The 22,205-nt window shown below is 52.0% G+C and overlaps 3 protein-coding genes across 11 annotated transcripts in view; 2 read left to right on the forward strand and 1 right to left on the reverse strand.

The window, feature by feature from the left end:
• The first annotated feature begins 1,433 nt into the window (after window positions 1-1,433).
• Window positions 1,434-10,984, forward strand: Apeh (acylaminoacyl-peptide hydrolase). 2 transcript variants are annotated; one of them, XM_051204412.1, is made up of 22 exons: window positions 1,434-1,583; window positions 1,659-1,791; window positions 2,228-2,354; window positions 2,845-2,938; window positions 3,035-3,110; window positions 3,200-3,363; window positions 3,513-3,650; window positions 3,747-3,838; window positions 3,916-3,956; window positions 4,043-4,164; window positions 4,648-4,708; window positions 6,451-6,548; window positions 7,132-7,183; window positions 8,476-8,564; window positions 8,940-9,078; window positions 9,516-9,599; window positions 9,679-9,759; window positions 9,880-9,968; window positions 10,068-10,258; window positions 10,337-10,439; window positions 10,528-10,634; window positions 10,718-10,984. In XM_051204412.1, exons 1-22 carry the CDS (start codon window positions 1,572-1,574, stop codon window positions 10,821-10,823), a joined length of 2,199 nt encoding a protein of 732 aa, XP_051060369.1. In that variant the 5' UTR covers window positions 1,434-1,571; the 3' UTR covers window positions 10,824-10,984. The 2 variants fall into 2 exon arrangements, with proteins under 2 accessions (XP_051060369.1, XP_051060378.1); XM_051204421.1 differs by lacking the exons at window positions 1,434-1,583; window positions 1,659-1,791; window positions 2,228-2,354 and having other exon boundaries at window positions 3,035-3,126.
• Window positions 10,985-11,384: 400 nt separating this feature from the next.
• On the reverse strand, window positions 11,385-15,994 carry Mst1 (macrophage stimulating 1). The gene is made up of 18 exons (XM_051204433.1): window positions 15,901-15,994; window positions 15,100-15,247; window positions 14,911-15,023; window positions 14,712-14,826; window positions 14,498-14,634; window positions 14,299-14,419; window positions 14,103-14,221; window positions 13,753-13,948; window positions 13,462-13,592; window positions 13,274-13,376; window positions 13,024-13,160; window positions 12,896-12,931; window positions 12,707-12,815; window positions 12,482-12,559; window positions 12,172-12,318; window positions 11,985-12,091; window positions 11,750-11,889; window positions 11,385-11,610 (listed from the first exon to the last, which is right to left on the reverse strand). The coding sequence occupies exons 1-18, from the start codon at window positions 15,992-15,994 to the stop codon at window positions 11,449-11,451; spliced, it is 2,193 nt and encodes a 730-aa protein (XP_051060390.1). The 3' UTR covers window positions 11,385-11,448.
• A 951-nt stretch (window positions 15,995-16,945) lies between these two features.
• Rnf123 (ring finger protein 123) overlaps window positions 16,946-22,205 on the forward strand; it is a 30,003-nt gene continuing 24,743 nt past the window's right edge. For 4 of the 8 annotated variants that reach the window (XR_007835784.1, XR_007835786.1, XR_007835785.1 and 1 more), the window contains exons 1-2: window positions 18,082-18,725; window positions 18,965-19,049. Coding sequence is in view for 5 of the 8 variants with exons in the window: in XM_051204444.1 (XP_051060401.1) it covers window positions 18,644-18,725; window positions 18,965-19,049 (167 nt within the window). In the remaining 3 variants the exon portion in view is untranslated. Of the gene's footprint in view, window positions 17,112-17,235; window positions 17,255-18,081; window positions 18,726-18,964; window positions 19,050-22,205 lie in introns of those variants that run through there. The other 4 variants (XM_051204452.1, XM_051204465.1, XM_051204458.1 and 1 more) reach the window with 4 other exon arrangements.

Raw genomic sequence — 22,205 nt, forward strand, 5'->3', positions numbered from 1 at the left:
TGTGAATTGTGTGCCGTCCTCCTGTGCTCTGTGAGAACTCGTGGTACTTCAGTGTCCCTCCCTGTATTGTGACAAGGTATTTCTGTGGTATCAAAATAAAAGGACTTGATATAAACAACCCCCAGACTGTCTTTGGGATTATTTCTAAAGTGGGAATGCTTAGCCAGACAAGCAAATGTCCAAATTTGTGACAATATTGTCCATGGTTAAAGAAAAAACGGAGAAAGGGCACCATTTCAGAAGTGTTGGTACAGCTGGAGCTGAGACCACACCAAAGCCAGTGCTTTCCCAACGGGCAGTTTTCAGGATCCTGCTTCTCTCTTGAGACGCTAGCAAGTGCTGCCCCCTGGTGCTCCCAAGCGAGCTTTACATCTGTCTGCCTTGTTCCAACCTCAGAATTTTTTCAAGGCTAAGAGACCATGTAGTCAAGAATAGCTCAAACTGAGTGTGATGCTCATACCTTTAATCCCAGCACTTGGGAGGCAGAGGCAAGTGGGTCTCTGTGAGTTCGAGGCAGGACTACTTAGAGAAACGAAATATAATTCAAGCATCGCTAGAAAGCGAGAAACAGATAAGAATATCAATTTTGGGCAAGAAGGAAAGCACTCATTCAAGGGGACCCAGAGCTGGTTTGAAAGACCAGCCAGGCTCAAGCTGTATGGAGGAGAGACGATAGGTACTGCTGCCCAAACGCGCTTGCCCTCAGTTGTCACCTGTCAACCTAGTCCTGTGTCGAGTGCAGGAGGAGACTATGTAGGCTCTTCCCACACCACTCTACTGCTCTTAGGTGTAGTTTGACCCCGCCAGAACCTATGCTCTTGGGGCAGGCCGAGACCCAAAGTGCTCACGATTCGCAGCAATGAGTCACTGAGAAGGGCGGGTGAAGGCTGTGGAAACAGATAACTTTAGGGCAAGTCTGGCCATCGATAAGCCAGGGCAGTACCCTGAGAGTTCAGCGTTTGCCTGGCGCGCCAGGGCTCCGCCCGGGAACCTGCGTTTTCTCCTGGCTTACAGTAGATGGGGACAGACCTCATAATCAGGCCCAGAGCTGAAAGAAGTCCCTGCGGGTGCCCCGCCCCGCCCCGCCCCGTTACGGGTTTCACGGACCCGCTGGTCTCAGGGTTCGGTTCCCACCCTTCCGGGCTCCTCATCCTTAAGAACTCACTGGTGTTCCTCCGAAGCCCGCCCTCCGAATGCTCAGGGCGTGCTCTCGGACCTTGCGGCTTTCAGCTCACAATGAACCTCGGCCACCCCCAAACACCAGCTCCTGTCTCCACCGCCACACGGCCGCCCTCACGTCCCGGATAAGCCCGGCTTCCCTGCTCTAAAAAGCCCAGGACGCCACTCGTAGACTCCGCCCCCGCCCCCCGCTGCCTGGTTTGCGCCGGCTTTTCGCTCCTCCCCTCCGGGCGGTCCCCTCGTAGGCCCCGCCCCATGCCGGCTGGCCCACGCTCCTACGAGGCCCTGCCGGTCCCCGGTCGCCTCCGGGTGTAGCGGAAACTGGGGGCCGCCCTAGGTCCCGCCCCCGAAGCCTCACTTCCGGGCCTTAGCTGCGACTGAAAGGAAGGACTATGGAGCGTCAGGTGAGGGCTCGGCCCGCGGCCCCCGTGGCCTCCGTAGCCCGGGCTGAGCCTGACCCTGGTGTGTCCCCTGCGCAGGTGCTGCTGAGTGAGCCCCAGGAGGCGGCAGCGCTGTACCGGGGCCTTAGCCGCCAGCCTACGCTGAGCGCCGCCTGCCTGGGCCCGGAGGTCACCACGCAGTATGGGGGCCTCTATCGGACCGTGCACACTGGTGTGTAGCCCGAGGGAACTGGGTGGCGACGGGCAGTGCACCCAGATGGCCAGGTGGGGAATGTGGAGGGCTCGCTGCCTGACGGGACACACGAGATCGGGAAGGAAAGCCGGGCGGAGTTCCTGCCCACAGGTGTTTTGGGGCTGTACTGGCCCTACTGGTTAGTAATGCCCGCAAATGAATTGAAGGTGTGGGAGTAAAGTTCAGCCTTGGGTGCAAGGTGTGGACCTTGCAGGGCTCTCTAGCCCGTACACATGCCGTGCTGCTCTTAAAATTCCACAGTGGGTTCTCTCTAAGTGGCTGTCGGCTCAGGCTCTGGAAGCCTAGGCTTAGGTCATGTCAAGTGAAGCGTTACCCGGGCTTTACCAGGGCATCTGGATACAGATTGGTGGGCAGTGGCCCAGACAAGTTGAGCACCCTCATGCCTCCCTTGCAGAGTGGACTCAGAGGGACTTGGAGCGAATGGAGAACATCCGGTTTTGCCGCCAGTACCTAGTGTTCCATGATGGAGACTCGGTGGTGTTTGCCGGGCCTGCAGGCAACAGTGTGGAGACCCGGGGGGAGTAAGTGTGAGAGGAGTTTGCAGACAAGACCACAGCCACCTACATGCCAACCTTTCATATATATGCCCGCCATGTGTTCTTAGGGCATAGAGCTCTTTATCTATCCCCTTCAGGGACAGCTTTGGGTAGCTTCACGGGAGCAGAGAAGAACCAGGTGTCTGCTACTTGAGAGCTTTATAAGTACTAGAAGCTTCTTCCAAACTGGGTCCTGGGTCCCTGGGAATTGGAGAGAGTCAACTCACTAACCTAAGGAAGAGAAACGAAGCCAGCTAGCTTGAAGCTGGAGGTGCTTAGTGGGCTGGTATGGGATCAGTCTCAAGACTGGGAGATTGATAGTCTCCTGTGCTGCCCGCCCTGATCCTGCACCACCAGACTGATAAAGGCTTACAAAGAAAGGGAGAGCAAGTCTCGCCTGAGAAGTTGTAAAGGGGGGCAGCACAGGGCTATTTTGAAGTCAGGCATACCCCTGACCTGCAACCCCTGTTCTCAGGCTGCTGAGCAGAGAGTCTCCTTCAGGTACCATGAAAGCTGTGCTGCGTAAGGCTGGGAGCACAGTCCCAGGGGAGGAAAAACAGTTTCTGGAGGTGAGTCTTCAAGGGATGAGGTGGCAGGCCATAGGTTACTTAGCCCCACAGCTAAGGCTCTTGGGGGCAGTCAGCCTGATGATCAGGTGTCCTCAGGTCTGGGAGAAGAATCGGAAGCTCAAGAGCTTCAACCTGTCAGCCCTGGAGAAACATGGGCCTGTTTATGAGGATGGTGAGGCACCTGGCTGGTAAGCAGGCAGGGTGGGAAGGTGGGGCAACCGTAGCTTTGGGCTTCCCCTGATCATCCCTCCCTGCATCCAGACTGCTTTGGCTGCCTTTCCTGGTCACACTCAGAGACACACTTGTTGTATGTGGCGGAGAAGAAGCGTCCCAAGGCTGAGTCCTTCTTTCAAACCAAAGCCTTGGACATCAGTGCCAGCGATGATGAGATGGCCAGGCCGAAGAAGCCAGACCAGGCCATCAAGGTGCTTGTGGTGCGGCCAGGCCACCAAGGCCCTGCCAAACTCAGTGTGCTCCCTGCACTGCACCTATTGGGCCTGGGGAGGCACTAGCTTCTAGGAGGCAGGGCAGGGTTCTCTAGACTCTCTGGGCATCGAGTGTCCTCTGTTCTCAGGGGGATCAGTTTGTGTTTTATGAAGACTGGGGAGAAACCATGGTTTCCAAAAGCATCCCCGTGCTGTGCGTGCTGGACATCGAGAGTGGCAACATCTCAGTGCTTGAGGGTGTCCCTGAAAATGTGTCTCCTGGACAGGTCAGCAGCGGCTTGGCCTGTGCTTCTCCTGTAGTTGGGGTTCCCTGCTTGAGCAAGTAACCCTTGCTTATCCCTCCCTGGTGGTCTTGTTTACAGGCTTTCTGGGCCCCTGGAGACACAGGTGTGGTGTTTGTGGGCTGGTGGCATGAACCCTTCCGGCTAGGTATCCGCTTCTGTACCAACCGCAGGTGAGGAAGGGGAGGCAAGGCAGAGGGCCCTAGAGTCCATCTGACCATGGAGCTGAGTGTCTTTCTGACCATTCCAGATCAGCCCTGTACTATGTGGACCTGAGTGGGGGAAAGTGTGGTGAGTAATTAGTACTCGCATGTGCTTTCTTGACACGCATTAACCTTTCCCTGTCTATGTGATACTTATATTTCTGTGTGGCCTAGAACTGCTCTCGGATGATTCCCTGGCTGTTTGTTCTCCTCGGCTGAGCCCAGACCAGTGTCGCATCGTCTACCTGCAGTATCCATCGCTAGTCCCTCATCATCAGTGTAGCCAGCTCTGCCTGGTGAGCTGGAGGTAGATGGGGGTAGAAGGATGGTTAGCTCCTTGCTGGGCAATAAGAACTAAAGGGCCAGTATCATCTCCCCTCAGGGTCCTCTCTTGTTGCCACTGTATTTAGTGGCCTGACTTTGCAAGGTAAGACCTGGAAGCCTGAGTACTCTGAGGCCTCACCACCTCAAGAACATCCTCCAGCTACAGAAATGCTTGTCTCTTAGTTCTCATCCACAAGTAGCCAGGCTCTACAAGGAGCTGGGATAAGTGGGGAGTTACATTGCCCTAGCCCCTGCTCAAGGAGAACTCTGGGTGTCTGATGGAAGCTCAACGGACTATCTGAGACCCTTGTGGGCACCTGGTCCAGGCTGCCGTAAAGGAGATATATCAGCTCCCACTTCGCCCCAAAGCTATCCAAAGTTGCCATTGAAAGGGATAGATAACAGGGCTCTGAGGTCTGTGCTCTGGTGGGTTTGACCATTGTGTTCTCTTGCAGTATGACTGGTACACCAAGGTCACTTCAGTGGTGATGGACATTGTACCTCGGCAGCTGGGAGGTGAGGGTGCTTGGCAGGGGAAATCAGGAACCTATAGTTCTACGTCTGTTCCTCCTCTTCCTTGCTAGTCCAGCCCTGTGCCCAGCCCCCACAGGGATAGGAGATACTGATATGGGTAATAGTGTAATAGGAAGTTGTTGGCTAGGGGCTGGAGAGATGGCACATATGTTAGGAACTCAGGGGTCCTGAGTTCAATTCCCAGCAACCACATAGAGGCTCACAACCATCTGTAATGAGATCTGGTGTCCTCTTCTGGCCTGCAGGGAAACAAGCAGGCAGAAGACTGTATACATACTAAATAAATAATATTAAAAGAATAAAGTTGTCTAGACCAAAACTGAGATCATGGCAGCCCAAGTTGGCTTGGGATGAGTCTCAGAAAGTATACTAGTTTGCAGGTTTGTTCCTGTTCTATGTTACTCTGTGTTCCACCCCATCCCAGCAACCTTTGTTCAGGGTATGCCAGCTATTCCCCTGGAGAGGTGGCTCTTGGCCAAGAGACTCAACACCAGTTGTTTACAACTCTGCTTGCAATCCTAGGCCATCCCAAGGATATGGGGATGAAAGTCTTGTTTTCTCAAGCCACGCAGAAAGTTCCAAGAGTCTAGTGAGCAGGTCCAGTGGACAAAGTTTCAGGAATATGGTAGGAATATAGCCCAATGGTAAAGCATATGGCTAGCATGTGCAAAGTGTGGTGATATTTTGTTTATGAGCTAACAAATAAAGCTTGCCTAAAGATCAGCGTACAAAGCTAACCACACTAGTTAGCCATTGAGGCCAGGCGGTGGTGGCACACACCTTTAATCGCAGCACTCAGGAAACAAAAGCAGATGGATCTCTGTTAGTTCAAGGCCACCCTGGGCTGCATGAAATTGATCCAGTCTAAAAGAGAAACAGAGCTTACAAAGGTGATCCCAGCACTAAGGAGGTGGAGACAGGAAGGGAAATGGCTGGGCAAGAGAGGGCTGTAGAGTGAGGAGACAGTAGCTGAGGGCAGTCTGAAGCAGTCAGGCTGAAACAGTCCAAGGATCTGTAGAGACAGATGAAGTCTAGGATTCCGTCTGAGGATGCAGACTGAGGTTTCATAGAGAGTGTTTGGTTTGAGGATTTGTGGAGACAGGATTGTCCATTCGGTCTGAGGTAGAGGTAAGAGCTAGTGGCTGGCTATTTTGTGTCTCCTTTAGCTTTCACCCCCTGATAGTTGACTCTGAGTTTTTATTATTAAGACCAATTAGAACTCATGCTATACAAAGCTCTATATTTCATCCTTAGCACATGTCTTCTTTCGTTTATAAGGACACAATAATAGGAACCTAGTCTGAGTCTCCGCTCTACCCATTAGCTGCATATCCTTGGATAATGCTCTGACCTCCATGGGCTTCTGTTTCTTTATTTGTGGAAAGAGTGGTTATCTCTACCCTCTGAACAAGATTATAGTGAAGGGCAGGTCTCATTGAGATCCTATGCCGATGCTGTACTCAGCACTGTAGTGACAAACATGTCATCCTAATGTTAAGACACTTAATGTTGCCAGAACTCAGAAGGGAAGCTCATTGGAAAGCATCATCAGCTCTGCCTCTTCACCTGAAGTCTCTCCTCCTTCCCCTCCCACCTCCTACTCCTCATTGTAAGAGTACCCTTGTGTATGGGACTGTCACTCTACTATGCATCCCAGGGCTCCTAGACAAATCCCCCCCAAACCTCCACTCTTAGATGCAGCCCAAGCCTTTCTGTCTTTGCAGAGAACTTCTCTGGGATCTACTGCAGTCTTCTGCCTTTGGGATGCTGGTCAGCTGACAGCCGGAGAGTGGTCTTTGACTCAGCACAGCGCAGCCGGCAGGTAATGTCAATGTCAACATTTGTCCTGTGGTTGTCTGCCAATGAGTCTAGGACCTGGGGCAGAGTGTGTATGTGTGCCTAAAGGAATGCCTAGCCCCAAAGTCTTACTGAGCCCTTCACGCCTTTACAGCCTTCTGCTGGACTTCCTTTTCCTTGACCAAATGTCATAGTGTCTCACAGCAGGGTCCTAGGTCTTTTTCTAGGTGGAGAGCCTGGGGCTGACTCTGAGATGGGTCCCTAAACACTGTACCCCAGGTGGTAGAGACTGGATGTGTTCTTCTTGAAGGATCAGTGAAGGTACCCATAGTGTGTCATGGTCCCTTGGGTATGATGTCATTTGTTCTCACACCCTCAAGTGGGGCTCAGTGGTATTTCTGCACCTTGCCTGGGAATGTCCAGGAAGCTGTGAAGGAACTGAGATTTGAGTCTGGATCCAGGCTACTCCCTGGTGCAGAGAGTAGGGTGCAGAGAGTAGAGTAGCATCACTATCGGCCAAAGTGTCCTAAGAGAGTAGAAAGAAAGCAGGGACGGGACCCATAGGGCTGTTGGATATGGCGCCGCATGTGGTCTTTCCTCTGTTCAAGGACCTGTTTGCTGTGGACACTCAGACGGGCAGTGTTACCTCCCTGACAGCTGGTGAGCAGAACTTGTGCAGTAGGAGTGATGGCGGGGTGGTGGATAGGCAGCTAGGTTGGGAGTGGCGCTGCTTGACATGGGGCAGTGGTGTCCTCAAGTCAGTCAGTCAGTCTGTCTGTCTGTCCTTTTTTGGTTTTTTTTGAGACAGGGTTTCTCTGTGGCTTTGGAGGCTTTCCTGGAACTTGTTCTGTAGACCAGGTTGGCCTCGAACTCACAGAGATCCGTCTGCTTCTGCCTCCGGAGTGCTGGGACTAAATGTGTGCATCACCAATGCCCAGCGCCCTCAAGTTATTAACATAGTCCGTTCCACGGCCTCTAGGATCTGGGCAGCGCACTACCTCCTTGTCACTGTCCTTTTGCATCTGCCTCCATGTGCCCCGGCTCCAGAGCCCCACCCCTACCCTAAGGTCTGCAGGCCTTTCTTGCTACGCTGTCAGTCATCCACCTCCCTTCCCAAACCTTGGAGAAGCCTTTGTTGGATTGATTCCCTAGCTTTCCCACTCTTGAGCCTGTTTTCTGCCCCTGAAATAGCCTTTGAGTTCTCCACTTTATATACTCCTCCAGAAACATGCTATCTTAGTTATGGTTTCTATTGCTGTGAACAGTCACGTGATCATGGCAACTCTTAATGAGAAAACATTTAACTGGAGCTGGCTTACAGTTTCAGTCCATTATCAACCTGGTGGGAAGCAAGGCAACATTCAAACAGACATGGTGTTAGAGAAGGAGCCAGAGTTCTACATCTGGACTGGCAGGCAGCAGGAAGAGAGACACTGGGCCTGGCTTGAGATTCTGAAACCTGAAAGCCCACCCCCAGTGACGTATTTCCTCCAGCAAGGCCACACCTCTTAATAGTGTAAACCTATGAGGACCATTTTCATTCAAAGCACCATAGATACCAAGGTTTTGTCTAATTCTATATCTCTAGGTTGGGACATAGCTCATTGCTAGCATGTTTGTCTTGCATACACGAGGCTTAATGCACATAAGTAAATAAGCGAATAAATAAACCTTAGTCCCCACTCTCCGGTCTCCTTTCCTTGACCCTGTTTTTTGGGCTAGGCTGACATCCTTTTACACTGGTTATTGGAGTAGGTAGAGTACCTCAGTAGCTTTCTGTGTCCATAGGTCTGGCAGTTCCTGAGCACAGCCAGTGTCTGTCAGATAAACAAGGAATTGAACGGGAGGCTTACCCAGGGCTGTGCATTTAGGTGTTGTTAAGAGGTGCCTCTGAGGGTTGAAGATACAAAAAGTGGTGGCCTCCTCCAGACACTACCATCTGCTTCCTCTAGGGGGCTCAGGTGGAAGCTGGAAGTTGCTTACAATTGACCAAGACCTTATGGTGGCCCAGTTCTCCACACCCAACCTGCCCCCGAGCCTGGTGAGTATTGCTGAGTCCCAAGGTAGAAGGCAGGAGTTACAAGCTACCAAGCCATAGAACTAAGCCCAACGGCTAGCCATGGCTGGTCAACATGTAGAAGAACAGAGACTTGGATCCAGCCTAGTCCTGTGGTTCACTGAGCATGGCACTTGTGAGTAGGGGCTAGCATTTGTGTTGTCTTGAACAATGTGCCCAGTCCTGGTATTAGAGTACAGGGAGACAGAAGAACCTAGAAACCAAGAAATGTGGTTGTGGTAGGGAGTGGTTCATATGTGGATGCATATTGTCATATCCCACTCAAGAATCTATGCTGTGCCCATTAGAGATGGGTTTCTAAGAGCTGGCCACCTGTGACACTTTCCTTCCCCTTGGCAGAAAGTTGGGTTCCTGCCTCCTGCTGGGAAGGAACAGTCCGTGTTGTGGGTGTCCCTGGAGGAGGCTGAACCCATTCCTGACATCCACTGGGGCGTCCGTGTGCTACATCCACCTCCAGACCAAGAGAATGTACAATATGGTGAGCCGGGCCAAGAGCAGATGAAGACCTTCTCCTGATCCCCAGCACACAGCATGTGTGGCGACCCTTCCAAGCTCACACTTCGGGGTTGCTGGTGTTTCTGTTCTTATGGTCATGGAGAGTAGCATCCAGAAATCTGAGTAACTGCTGTGGTTATCAGCTTCAGGCCCTGCCAGGGCATATCCTCTGTGTTGAGGAAACTAAGGCCCAATGAAAATAGCTCACACACAGGCTTGTGTGACTATTCCAGAATGCTGTCTTTTCAGACATTAGGCTCTCAGACTAGGCAAAAAGTGCACAAACCTTAGGGGGTCCATGTGTCATGGCGTGAGTCTGTTTGTCATGATCAGACTGATGCCATAGCCCCTGATGGGGCCTTGGCTGGGGAAGCCTCGTGAAGTAGGCTGGTTTTGCTGATTACTGCCTTCTCTCTGCAGCTGACCTTGACTTTGAAGCAATCCTGCTACAGCCCAGCAATCCTCCAGATAAGACCCAGGTGCCCATGGTAGTCATGCCCCACGGTAGGTATCTACCTAAGAGTGCTCGCTTTCCTATCACCTCTGCTAGCTGGCCCATTCATCCTCTTCTTCCTGTCTGCAGGGGGACCCCATTCATCCTTTGTCACTGCCTGGATGCTGTTCCCAGCCATGCTTTGCAAGATGGGCTTTGCAGTGTTACTAGGTAAGAAAGGGTAGCAACCTCATTTCTCTTAACTGTTTCCCCTTGACAGCCTGTGATGCAGCTGGTCCTAGGACCTGCTTCACAGAGGGCTGAGAATACTATCTTGTCTCCTACTTTTAGTGAACTATCGTGGCTCCACTGGCTTTGGCCAAGACAGCATCCTTTCTCTCCCAGGCAATGTGGGCCACCAGGATGTGAAGGATGTCCAGGTAGCAGGGTGTTGGGGCTCCTGGACAGGGAGGTGGATTCATGGCTCTGTTCAGCTGACAGGAAGAAGCTAGCTGCAGCACGTTCTTCCCACCCTTTAGTTTGCAGTGGAGCAGGTGCTCCAGGAGGAACGCTTTGATGCAAGCCGTGTAGCTCTGATGGGTGGTTCCCATGGTGGGTTCCTCTCCTGCCACCTGATTGGACAGTACCCAGAGACATACAGTGCCTGTATAGCTCGTAACCCTGTGATCAATATTGCCTCCATGATGGGCTCCACTGATATCCCTGATTGGTGAGTGTGCATCAGAGGTCCTTTGTCCTTCCTTCCACCCCAGATTCCCATGGAGATCATCAGCTTGGTCTTTTATAGGTGTGTGGTGGAGGCTGGCTTCCGTTATAGCAGTGACTGCCTGCCAGACCTGAATGTGTGGGAGGAGATGCTAGATAAATCACCCATCAAGTATATCCCTCAGGTACCCAGGGATCCTTGTGTGTGTGCCACCCATCCATTCAGAATCCAGAGCTCAGCTCACCACAGCTCCTTGTTCCCCATATACCTAGGTAAAGACACCAGTGTTACTGATGCTGGGCCAGGAGGACCGGCGTGTACCATTCAAGCAGGGTATGGAGTATTACCGTGCCCTCAAGGCCCGGAATGTGCCTGTTCGGTGAGTGTCAGAGGATAGTCCTGGCAGCTATGGCAGGTAAGCAGGACAGGAACCACCAACCTCATGTGTTGCTGCTCACACAGGCTCCTGCTCTATCCCAAAAGCACCCACGCGCTGTCAGAGGTGGAGGTGGAGTCAGACAGCTTCATGAATACTGTGCTTTGGCTGCGCACACACTTGGGCAGCTGAAGCCCTACCATTCTGCGTGAACTGGTCAGTCCATCTCACACTTTGCTTTTGGTAAGCGCCAGGATCTGGCAGAATAGCCTAGAGGCTTCCTGGGCTCTGGACTCTGGATTGAGTGGACAAAGGAACAAGGACTACGTAGTCATAATAAATGAAGACACAGAGCCTGGTTTGTGCTGGTACTTTGTACCAAGCCATCCTCAACCCCAGATCCCATCCTGGAGTTCAGAAACCCTTGGCCTTGGGTTTGATATCCACAGTGGATTCATCTCTGTCATCTGACAGAGAGGAGCCATGAGTCACTCTACCCCAACTGGGACTGGTGCAGACCAAGATAGCTCTTTCTGCTCCAGCCCTGTCTGTTGGAAAATGTTCTGCACTACCCTTGCATTCCCAGAAGTGCCTCTGGAAGATGAGTGACAGCATACCCATCCACAGTACATACATTTAAAGTTGTTCCAGGGTCAGAACACCTGGCCAAGTGTGTACTGGTCTTAAACCACCACACCTCCTATAGGGAGTCAGCAGCTCAGCCCCTAGAAGCAGAGACTGAGAAGTACTCTCTATAGAAAGAAAGTTTGCTTTATATTTGAGAAGTCTTGTCATCTCCAAGGGATCAAAACCAGGCCTACTCCAGCTGCATGACCTTGTTAATCCAGTCCACAAACACAGACACACGTGTGAAGATAGCTGGCCAGCGGGGCCGTGCACATACTCTGTTGGGGACTATAAGTCCCTCTAGGACCCAGCAATCATGGGCATAGCAGGCAAGTGGTCCCCCGTAGTCACCCTGGCAGGTGGGAGAACTGGTGAAGGCTCTGGACCTTGGCAGTGATTAACCTCCTGCAACCCTCACCCCCTTGCTGTCAAATAGTATAATTCCAGCTCCCAAGCCCTTCCCTGACTGGCCCAAGAGCTCTACCACTGACCTCGCAAGCCCCTGTAGGGACCAGCAATCCCTCAGTGCACATCTCACTCTCTTGCACATGTCCTCGGTGCTTCACATTACATTCCTGATTGGAGATGACCTTCATGGAGGCCACATGCAGGACTGTGTTATTGCTTGTACCTGGAGTGAGGAGAATAAGGCGAGGACCCTTGACTCAAATCCAGCGCTGGGCTGCCCAACCTGCAACAACCCATGTCTATGCACTGTGCTCTTACCTGTGGGTTCACCCCAGCCTGCAATCTCACACTTGGTCCCTGGAGGTACCACGTACTGCTCGGGAGGCAGGCAAATCCGGGCCACGTGATGGTTCAAGATCACAGGTCTTTAGGAGGAACGGGGTTATTCAGAACCTATGGCCACAGGGCCAGCCCCAGCTCACACCCTCTCAACTTGTCCTCATACCTCTCCAGCTTGAGCAGAACAAGTTGGGAGCCTGCAGGTCCACACACTGCCTTGGCCACTGAGACCCTCTGCAGGTTTGCCTCTCCAGGCTGTGGGTTCTGGTTGATTGTACCCAACCATACCTCATATCCTGTGAGAGGTTCGTGGCTGGGAGAAAGAGACTGCTAAGCTGACTCCTAGTCAGCTGCCCAGTTTGTTTTGCCTGTTGGCTTTCCTAGGGAAAGTAGCTGGGGTGGTGGGGGCAATGGCAGAGAGAGGTAGGATGAAGGTGAGGCGGGAGACCAGGTCCCTAAACCCAAGGGAGGCTCACCACGACCAGACGCATTGCCGGGCAGTCAGTACCCACTGCTCCTTCACTAGGGACCCTCCACAGAAATGTTGGCCCTGTCTGGAGGAGTAGATTAGGAGAAGCAGCAGTGAGTCCTGGGACACACGCTAGCCCCGCCATTTTGGCAAGGACCTCTGGGTACAGGGCCAGGCGTCCATCCTCTACTAGCACAACCTCGGAGTTTACAGATAAGCACTTAGGCCTCACCGGTTACGCAAGCTGACTGTCCATGGTGAGCTCCCAGGATGGCCTCCCATCACACGAAGTTTGTTTCTCTTGTCAACTCTCTTGCCACACTTTTCAAATTGTACCTGGTCTGGGGGGGGGGGCAGGATGAAATCTTCAGTGAGGGTCAGGGTCAAAGAAGCTGTACCCACAACTGGCCCAGGCCTGTACCTGGGGGGTCCAGGATGGATGGCGGCTGGTCATCATCTATAAGACCAAGTTCATTCAGGTTAAAGGTGCCAGTCTTTGGAGGTGACTTCTGAAGCCCAGCCAAGGGGACGGACGAGTTCAGCACTCACCACAGCGTTGTAGGGCACAGTAGTCAAACAGGGTCGCTGGATCCAAAGTGTAACACCAGGGCCCATGGCTATCCCCATCTGGGTTCCGGCAGAAGTTTGCCTCCAGCCCGGCCTGTGGTGCTGAGGTGGGTGTATATCTAGGGGGTGACCCATAGCCGACCAGTCAGATCCTCTTCAGGATCGCATACAAGGAGCCAAGGCTTTTTGCCCTCCAGTTAGAACCCAATCTGGGCTGTGGTGATACACTCACTGCGGCTTGTGTGGTGTCACCGCAGACCAGTGTTGGCACTGGACACCCTTGCGGGTCTTACTGACCAAGCCTCGATACTGTTCACCTGAACCGTGGTAGCAGCCTGCAGTGGGCGGGCAAGGACGGTGATCAGCCCCAGGGTCGGTTCCTGACTCCTACCCCAGCTCTATCTCCTGCTCCAGTCTCACCCTCTGGCACAATTTCCTCTGTACAGCGTGGTATCTGGTAGCAAAAGGCCACTCGCAAACCAGGTCGCGTTGTGAAGCACCAAGGCGCCTCGGAGCCGTCAGGATTCCGGCAGAAATTCTCCCGAAGGTCCCTGACCAGGCACTTTCCTTATGGTGGATGGAGTCCCACCAGGCCCGCCAACTAACCCGCAGCAGGCTGGAACCAGCTGACTCCGCCCCTGGGTCGCACCTTCCCATAGGCCCCGCCCCCACCCACGGGCGCACTGTCCTTTCTCTGGCCTGTCACCTCACTTGCAAGCGTATTTCTCTGGCACAAATCGGTGCTGGTGCGGGCTCTGTGCATCCCATCGTTGGCAGGGCACACCCGCAGAGGTGGTGTTGGCTGTGCCTCGATAGTCTTCGCCTTTCCCGTGGAAGCAATTCAAAGTCTTGCCCTTGTTGCGCCGGTGTGATTTGGATCCTTTGATGGTCGGTGGCAGGTTGGGCCCTGCCGGAAAGCTGAAATTGGAGCTGCTCTTGCCTGTCGAGGGTGTCTGGTACTCGGCAGGTTTTGCTCTCTACACATGCCTAACCTCTCCCAGCTGAGCCACGCCTGCCAGTTTTTGCCGTATTTCTTCCTAGGCCCTGTCCTTGCAGCCTACCGCAACTGGGAAGATCGCAGAATTCTCGTTCAATATTCGGGTCTGTGGTGTAGCACCAGGGCCGCTCAGATCCATCCGGATTACGGCAATAGTTGTCATTCAGAGCTTTGTCGGGGAACCTGGGGTTAGTAACAAGACTCTGGGAGTCAGGTAGGGTTGAGCGCCACCCTCAGCATAAGGATTCCGCCTTACGTACTTGTCAGGCTGAAAAGCGTGAGAGTGAGGGTACTGCAGGTCCCAGCGTTGACACTCGCGTCCTGACTCTGTAACGTCTACCTCACCACGGTAATCCTCGCCATTGCACCAAACGCAAACAGCTGGAAATAAGGGGCCGTCTGTTTTTGGGTGGGAGCAGGCCTGTCCCTCCCTCCCTAGACTTGACCCCAGCTGCTTACCCTCCCTGCAGGACTTGATGCCGCAGCTCTGGAACCGCACACTGGGGTTTGTTGTGTAGCACCAGGGACCTCTGGAGTCCCTATCAGGATTTCGACAGAAGTTCTCTTCCAAGCCATTCTTTGGTGTGGGCGTATACCTGTAGGCAGAGGACTTCACTATATTGCATGCTGGGGGAATTCTGCTTCAGGCCTAGCGGGCAATGTTCTGTCTCACTTGTGGTCATTGGGGAATCTGCGGCTCCAGGCTTGACAGGGCAGGCCATCAGCCGTTCTGGCCACAGTGCCCCGGTAGCTGACCCCATTGTCCACAATGCAGGTTCGTACATAGTCTGGAAGCAAGAGAGGAAGGATCAACAGGGGCTGAGGCTTCACACCCCTTATTACTCATTCTGTTCCTCCTCACTCCCACTTGCCTTTTTTCTGGAAAAGATCACACAGACTTGAATGGTGTAGCTGTGTGTGGGGCGAGTGTTGAGTCCATGGCAGCAACTGGCAACCACGGCTACTCACGTTGTAGTGGAAGGCTCTGGGGAGCAGACACGAGGTTAACTGGCGACAGATCCTCATACCAGCATCCATACCTAGGCTACTTAGTCACTCACCGGCAGTCCAGAAGGGGCCCACAGCGCCTTGCGCATTCCTCAGCATCTGCCACATCCTCCTGCCATGGCCCTGGCACCACTGTATGTAGGAGGTTCTTTAACTCTGTGCTCTGGAGCAACTGGAAGTCGTTCAGTGGTGAGCGCTGACCTGCGGGATGGGCACAGAAAAACGACTGGCATATCAGTACATGTATTTTAACACACCCCACGTTTTGTTCATTTAGGGGCTCAAATGCAAGGCCTTTGGTGTTGGCCTTGTGTGTCTTTTCAAGGACCAACCTAATCCCCCCCCTACATCCATTGAGTTGGGGAGGCAGGCCCAGACAGTGGTTATCACTAGTCTGTTAGGCTTGGCGTGGGTCTCAGGTCGCATACATTCACTCCATGAGGATTTGGGTGATGGGGTTTACCCTCTGACACTTGCTCCATCTCATCTCTCAAATGAAAATGCACGGACTCAGAGAGAAGACGCTATCAAGAGACACTCCATCTTCAACATTTCGACTCCCAAGTCTAGGCTTTCACCAGTATGGAGGGTTATGTTAAGCTATAGTGACAGGTTAGACTTAGGGGGCATGCCTTCTGCCTCTGTGGTCCCAAAACTGCCTCAGAGCTACAGCATGCATCCTAATTTAGGGCTGATCAGACTATTTGAATTCCCAAGCTTTCTCAGCTCTGCTCAGCAGGCCAAGGTCACTGGTCCCTGCCCAACAGAAAAGTAAACTCTTGACGAGAATAGTCATAAGGGCCAGGGGTGAACTCTCCCAAAGGCAGATAGGGGTCAGGGTGGGTGACACTCACCAAGAGCCCTCGAACACTGTGTCAGAAGCAGCAAAAGTGGGAGCCACCCCATACTCAAAGCTGGAGGCTGCACTGTGACCCACCTCTGCCCCATCCCGGAAATTGTGAAATGTGTCCCTACATGATTGGGTGACTCTGGATCCACACCCCCTCTCTGAACCTGCTTGGGCTTGACTGACACAGGGTGACAGTTGTTAGGTGAGGTCAGGCCTCAGGCCCTTGGGTCAAGTGCAAGGCCCTTTTTAATGTAGCCAGATCCCTTCCAGGCCTCTCTGCTTAGTAGGCAGGGCTTAGGAAGGTTCTGTGGGGACACATCAGGCATCCCTGAGGCAGAGCTCTCCCCCCCCCACTCCCTATCAGTCACCACCCCAGCCAAGAGCACTCCGTTGGTCTTCCTACTGCTGTGCTGCATAGCACTGTAGTCAGGCTGTATGGGCGATTAAGTTCACAAAGTTAAAAGCTGATTTTTTCAATTACACTAGTCACATTTCAAGAGCTCAGGGACTACAGTGGCTGTACTAGGCTGCAAGGAACAGGTGTGCCTTCCATCACTGCTGGCACTTCTATGCCCAAAGACACCGCTAGAAGGAGCTGCCAAGATCTTCCAGTCCCTGTAGTGTATTTTCTGGGCCTCGGTGTCCTCCTATAATGTCCCCAACTCGAATGCTGCCTCTCCCCTTTCAAACTGCCTTATCAGTTGACTCCCAGCTGTGGGCTGGTCAGCCCACACCTAGCAGCAGATCCTAAGAATGTTCACCGCCTGTTAGAAGTGTCATTTCAGGTAAGGTGAGCAGACCCTCTCATTGGATCTGGTGCGGGCAGGGGGTGTGAGCTGGTGTGACAGGTAGCAAGTTTGCTGACAGAAGTGGCTTTTCGGGTATCCTAGGCTGCGTGTGGGTCAGGCCTCCAAGCAAGGTAGACGTTGAGACAGGTGACCTAGGGACCAGTAAGAACATAGTCTCTTGCTACGGTTGGGATAGGGGAGGCGGGGGTCGGAAATAGTTGGATCGTCAGGCGAAACAGAAGTGAATATCTCGGTGGGAGTCGGGGTAGGATTTTCTGCCAGCAAAGGCCTGTTGAGGTCTGTGTATATGCGCGTGCGCGGCTGGGGGAGCGGCGCGCGAGCGGGCACGCGGTTTGGCCCTGGACGGGTGCCGTAGCCGAAAAGCTGGGCGGATGTTGTGAGCCGGTCGCGGAGGCTGAGGCTGGGGGTGAGTGAGAGGCCGCCTGGCTGTGAGCCGGCAGGGTCCGGTGGCTCCCCTCGAGGCCCCGGGCCGATCCAGTGCCACAGCGCTTGCTAGTGGGGGTACCGCGGCCTGCGATATAAGATTCCCGGCGGGAACTGGCCTGACAGGTCCTCCGGAGCTTGGGGCCAGGCGGGGGCGACCTGGGGGAGCGTGCGCTGCCCTTGGCGTCCTTGGTCACTCAGACCTAGTCGGTTCGGTTCCGAGCCTGAGCCTGGATCTCTTGGGAGGGCTGGGTGTAATGGAGTGGCAAGCGAGCCTCCGGGCAGGCGCAGGTTCCGCCTGTAAATCCTCTACACCTGACACCCAGAATGGGCGTCTGGAAGGTTGGCTTTCAGTTCTTAATAACTGCGTTCAGTAAGTCCTGCAACTGTCCCGATATAAGGGGACGGGTTCTGGATGTCCATCGATGGTCTCCGGAGGGAGGCCCAGCAGCAGAATCGCCTTCCCGAGCCTGGCGTGATGCAGGCAGGCAAGGGCTTGTGGCGGGAGCTGAGGGCCTGTTTGGGGTGCGGTAAGAGTGGGCTGCAGAAAAGAAATGCTGGCTCAGGCAGTGACTAACGGCCAAGCTCAGGACAGGCGCTGGGACAACTTTCTGGGCCGGTGGTAATGGCACACCTGTGCCTTGCAGTTTAGTACAGTCACATGTGGTCGCTGAACTCGTGAAACTGAAATTTTCAGTTTTTAACTTTGTAAACTTAACCACTCTTGTCTCTTGACGATAGTGTTGTGCAGCACACTTCTATAGTTAGGCAGGCACCAGGGACTTGGTTTAGCTTCTGGAGCAGCTAGAGCTACATAAGGGATAGATAATGGCAGGAAGACCAATGGCTAGGGTGGTGATTACATAGAAGGTTTTGTGTGTGTGTGTGTGTGTGTGTGTGTGTGTGTGTGTGTGTGTGTGTGTGTACAAGTGGAAACAAGAAAGCAATTGAGACCATAGATAAGAAAAGAGAAGAAACTTGGTCTAAATAAGACATCTCTCACCTATTACTCTCTTGGGAAGTAGGAAGGACTTGTGGCTGCAGGTGGCCAGACTGGTCTATACCTTGAGGAAATATGATATAGGATCTTGTCTTCTGAATATGAGCTGGACTCCATGACTAAGGTGGATTTAGGAGTTTTTACTCAAGGCCACCTCTCTTTGGACATGCTGTTCTGATTTCCCCAGAGCCAAGGCATTTAGTTATGGTTCAACAAGCATACTTTGCACCTGGTCTCTGCTAGGTCCTGCACAGGGCACTGAGACAGTATGGGACGTAGTATCCCTGCCATCAGCCCCAATCCCATCAAACATTCCTTTGTGGAAAGCTGGGAGCCTTTGCTTACCCCTGCCCTAGGTTAGTATGTGTGGATGTGTATGGTTCAGTCTCACCTGCTCCCAAGCCTTCCTACCATTGCAGGACTGAGGTCTGTATGACCTTTGACTAGTCTGGAGTAGACACATTCTGCATCTGGCTCAGCCTCCAGGACAACTGGCTGCCCATGAGTGATGAAAGATGGCATCCAAGGGGGCTGGCATGTCTTTGTCCCGAAAGAGCTATAGGCTGACCTCAGATACTGAGAAGTCCAGGGTCACAGGTAAGGGTTGGCATGGCAGAGGGGATGCTTTTTTTGTATTGGGGGAAGGAGAAGGAAGGGACAAATGCAGCAAGGAACCCCTGTGGCCAGATCTTCACCAGCACCCATGGACATACACCCAGTGTGGCTACTCTTCTGACCCTTGTGGCTTGCCGAAGACTAGCTGCCTGTGGGAACAGTAGGGACCAAGAGCTGTTCTGACCACTTGCCTCTTTTCTCTCTTCTGACCTGTGACCCAGGCATTGTGCAAGAGAAACTACTGAATGATTACCTGTACCGCATCTTTTCCTCTCCTGATTATGGGCCCCCTGCAGCCACCAGCAGGTACGGTTGGGTGTGCAGCCCCAGTCCTCTGTTGGGCCTGATCCAAGACTGAGAACTGCAGTTGTGAGGAATGGCAGCCTGGCTTGGATTGTTCCCGGCTTTGAGACCTGTGCCTCTGGCCTGCCCTCTGGACAGTGCTCCTCTCCAGGCAGAGAGCTAGTCCTTCCTTCCTTCCTTCCTTCCTCCCTCCCTCCCTCCCTCCCTCCCTCCCTTCCTTCCTTCCTTCCTGGATGCAAAGGGTTCATGTGTACTTGACCTCCCGCATGCTCAGAATCTGGCCTTATATGTATTTCTCTTTCCTCTACTCTGCCCTGCCCACTTGTAGCCTCTGTCTGAATTTAACATAATGGAAACCTCAGTTGGATACATTAATGTTTAATCTGCATAAAAGTTACAAGTAGCAGAAACTTCAAAACAAATAGAAGCACCCCCCCCCTCCTTCTTTGTTAGTTAGATGTGACCATTTAAATGTGATCCCTTTCTGGTTTCTTTATCTCATAATGTACATAGTTCAGATTCTATAGAATATCAAACTTAAAAAAAAAAAAACCTGAGCACTTATGGAAAAAAATGTTGGTAAGGGTGGTAGCTCATGAATGGGCAGCTGAAAGGCAGAAGTATCCAAGTTAAAGACGGATCTACAAAAGGAGAGGAAACACTGTTTTCTTATTGTTGTGTAATAATTGAAACAAAGTAAACTATGTACTTTTTTAAATGTTGAAGGTGAAAGTTGCATTTGTTTTTGAGATTGGGTCTCATTCCCCGCCCCCCAGACAGGTAGGCCTGGAAATCTCAGTTTAGACCAAGTGCCCTGGATCTTGGAGGGGATAGGAGGGGTTACCACCTAAGTATTCAGATCATAGTGCCACCAGGCCCTGCACCTTTGTGTGTGTGTGTGTCTGTGTGTGTATATATATCTGTGTATGTGTGCCTGTGTGTGGTGTGTGTGGTGTGTGTGTGTGTTTGGTGTGTGTGTCTCTGTGTGTGTCTGTGGGTGTGTGTGTCTCTTGTCTGTGTGGTGTGTGTATGTCTCTGTGTGTGTGTGTGTCTTGTCTGTGTGGGTGTATGTGTCTGTGTGTGTGTGTCTGTGTCTGTGTGTGTGTCTCTGTGTGTGTGTGTGTCTTGTCTGTGTGTGTATGTGGGGGTGTGTGTCTGTGTCTGTGTGTGTGTGTCTGTGTGTGTATGTGTCTGTGTCTCTGTGTGTGTGTGTCTGTGTGTGTGTGTGTGTGTCTTTGTGTGTGTATGTGGGGGTGTGTCTGTGTGTGTGTGTCTGTGTGTGTATGTGTCTGAGTGTGTCTCTGTGTGTGTGTCTGTGTGTGTGCGTGCGTGTGTGCGTGTGTGTGTGTGTGTGTGTGTGTGTCAGGGTGCTTGTGCTTGCCACACAGCTCACTTTTGGAAGTCAGAGAACAACTTGTGGGGATTGAACTTGGTCAGGCCTCAAACTCAGATGAGCCTGCCAAGTGCTGGGACTAATGACATGCCTGTGTACAATGTATCTTGATCATATCCACCCCCAACTTTACCTTTGCTCTCTCATTGGAAACCCCAGCTATTATTTTTCATCTTTCTTTCTTCCTTTCTTTCTTTCTTTTTCTTTTTTTTTTTTTTTTTTTTTTTTTTTTTTGAGACAGTGTTTTTCTCTGTAGCCCCAGCTGGCCTGGAACTTGCTCTGTAGACCAAACTGGCCTGGAACTCAGAGATTCGCCTGTGCTAGGATAAAGTGCTAGCATTAAAGGTGTGAGCCACACTGCCCAACAGGCCCAGTTTTTTAAAAATAGCAGGGTTGTGTGTGTGTGTGTGTGTGTGTGTGTGTGTGTGTGTGTGGTGTAAAATCTGTGAAATAATCACTAGCATCAACCTAGTAAATATATTCTGAATGTTTATGAAAATCAGCCTTTATCCATGTATTTATTTATTTGAGGCAGGTTCTCTCCAGATATCTTGGCACTCACTATGTAGACTACTTACTATGTAGACCAGGCTGGCCTTGAACTCACAGAGATCTGCCTGCCTCTGTCTCCTAAGTGCTGGGATTACAGGCCTGTGCCACCAGTGTCTGGCTAGAATTCTATTTTTGTCACTATGCTTATTCCATAACTCCTTTTCCATATTATGAATTGATTTTGGTGCACATCTTTTAGGGCCAGAGTTCTTCTATGACCTATACCACTGTGCTCATTTTGGAAGCACTTTAGCCTGTATAAACATGCTGTAAGGGTGCTCCACTGATGGCTAAACTATTTGACCTGCAACTACTTTTTTTTTTTTAAGTGATTTTGTGGGGCAGCGGTAGTGTACACCTTTAATCTCAACACTTGGAAGGCAGACTCTGTGAGTTTAAGGCTAGCCTTGTCTACAAAGTGAGTTCCAGGATAGCCAGAAAACCCTGTCCATATATTTTTTTTAATTTTTGCTATATAGCCAGGCTGTCAACAAATTGATAAGTTTCCTGCCTTAGCTTCCCAGGTGATGGGAATACAGGCACTGTGCCAATTCTGCAATCTCTTTTAAGACTATTGCCAGCTGAGCCAGACAGTGATGGCGCATGCCTGTAATCCCAGCACTCAGGAGACAGTGGTAGGCAGATCTCTGTGAGTTCAAAGTCAGCCTGGTGTACAGAGAGACTTCTAGGACAGCTACACAGAGAGATCCTATCTTGAAAAACAAAAACAAAGAAAAAAAAAAAACCAAAAAAGACTATTGCCAGCTTTATTTATGGGACCATTTATGTTTTTCTTGCCATGAAGCATGGATTTTCCTACCTTTGTGTTCCCTGGACACATGGCTGTTCTGTTTTTCATGATCTGTACTCTTTGGGAAACCCAAAAGACAGCCTTATTACTGTTCTATTTAAATAGCAGGGTGGTCAGCAAGTTCCTCCTTCTGGAGGGCTCCTTTCCACTCTGGCTCTAATCCTGGCTTCTTCCCAGGGGCATCTGATTCCTACCCCCATGTGATCACTAGCAGATGCTACTGCTAGTGCTGTGGCCACCAGGAGGCAGGGCCATCAGTCACTTGGTTGTGGAGATGTAGGATTCTAGGGTAGGGCCTGGGAAATCCTAGAAAGGGCAGGCAAGGATTTGCCAAATGGGCAGTACCTCAGTGGAGGCTGTATTGTGTCCTGATGGCATAGGCTCAGAGAGTAACCCTTTTGAG

The sequence above is a fragment of the Phodopus roborovskii genome, unplaced genomic scaffold, assembly GCF_943737965.1.
Source record: "Phodopus roborovskii unplaced genomic scaffold, PHOROB, whole genome shotgun sequence".
In the NCBI taxonomy this organism is placed as follows: Eukaryota; Metazoa; Chordata; class Mammalia; order Rodentia; family Cricetidae; genus Phodopus; species Phodopus roborovskii.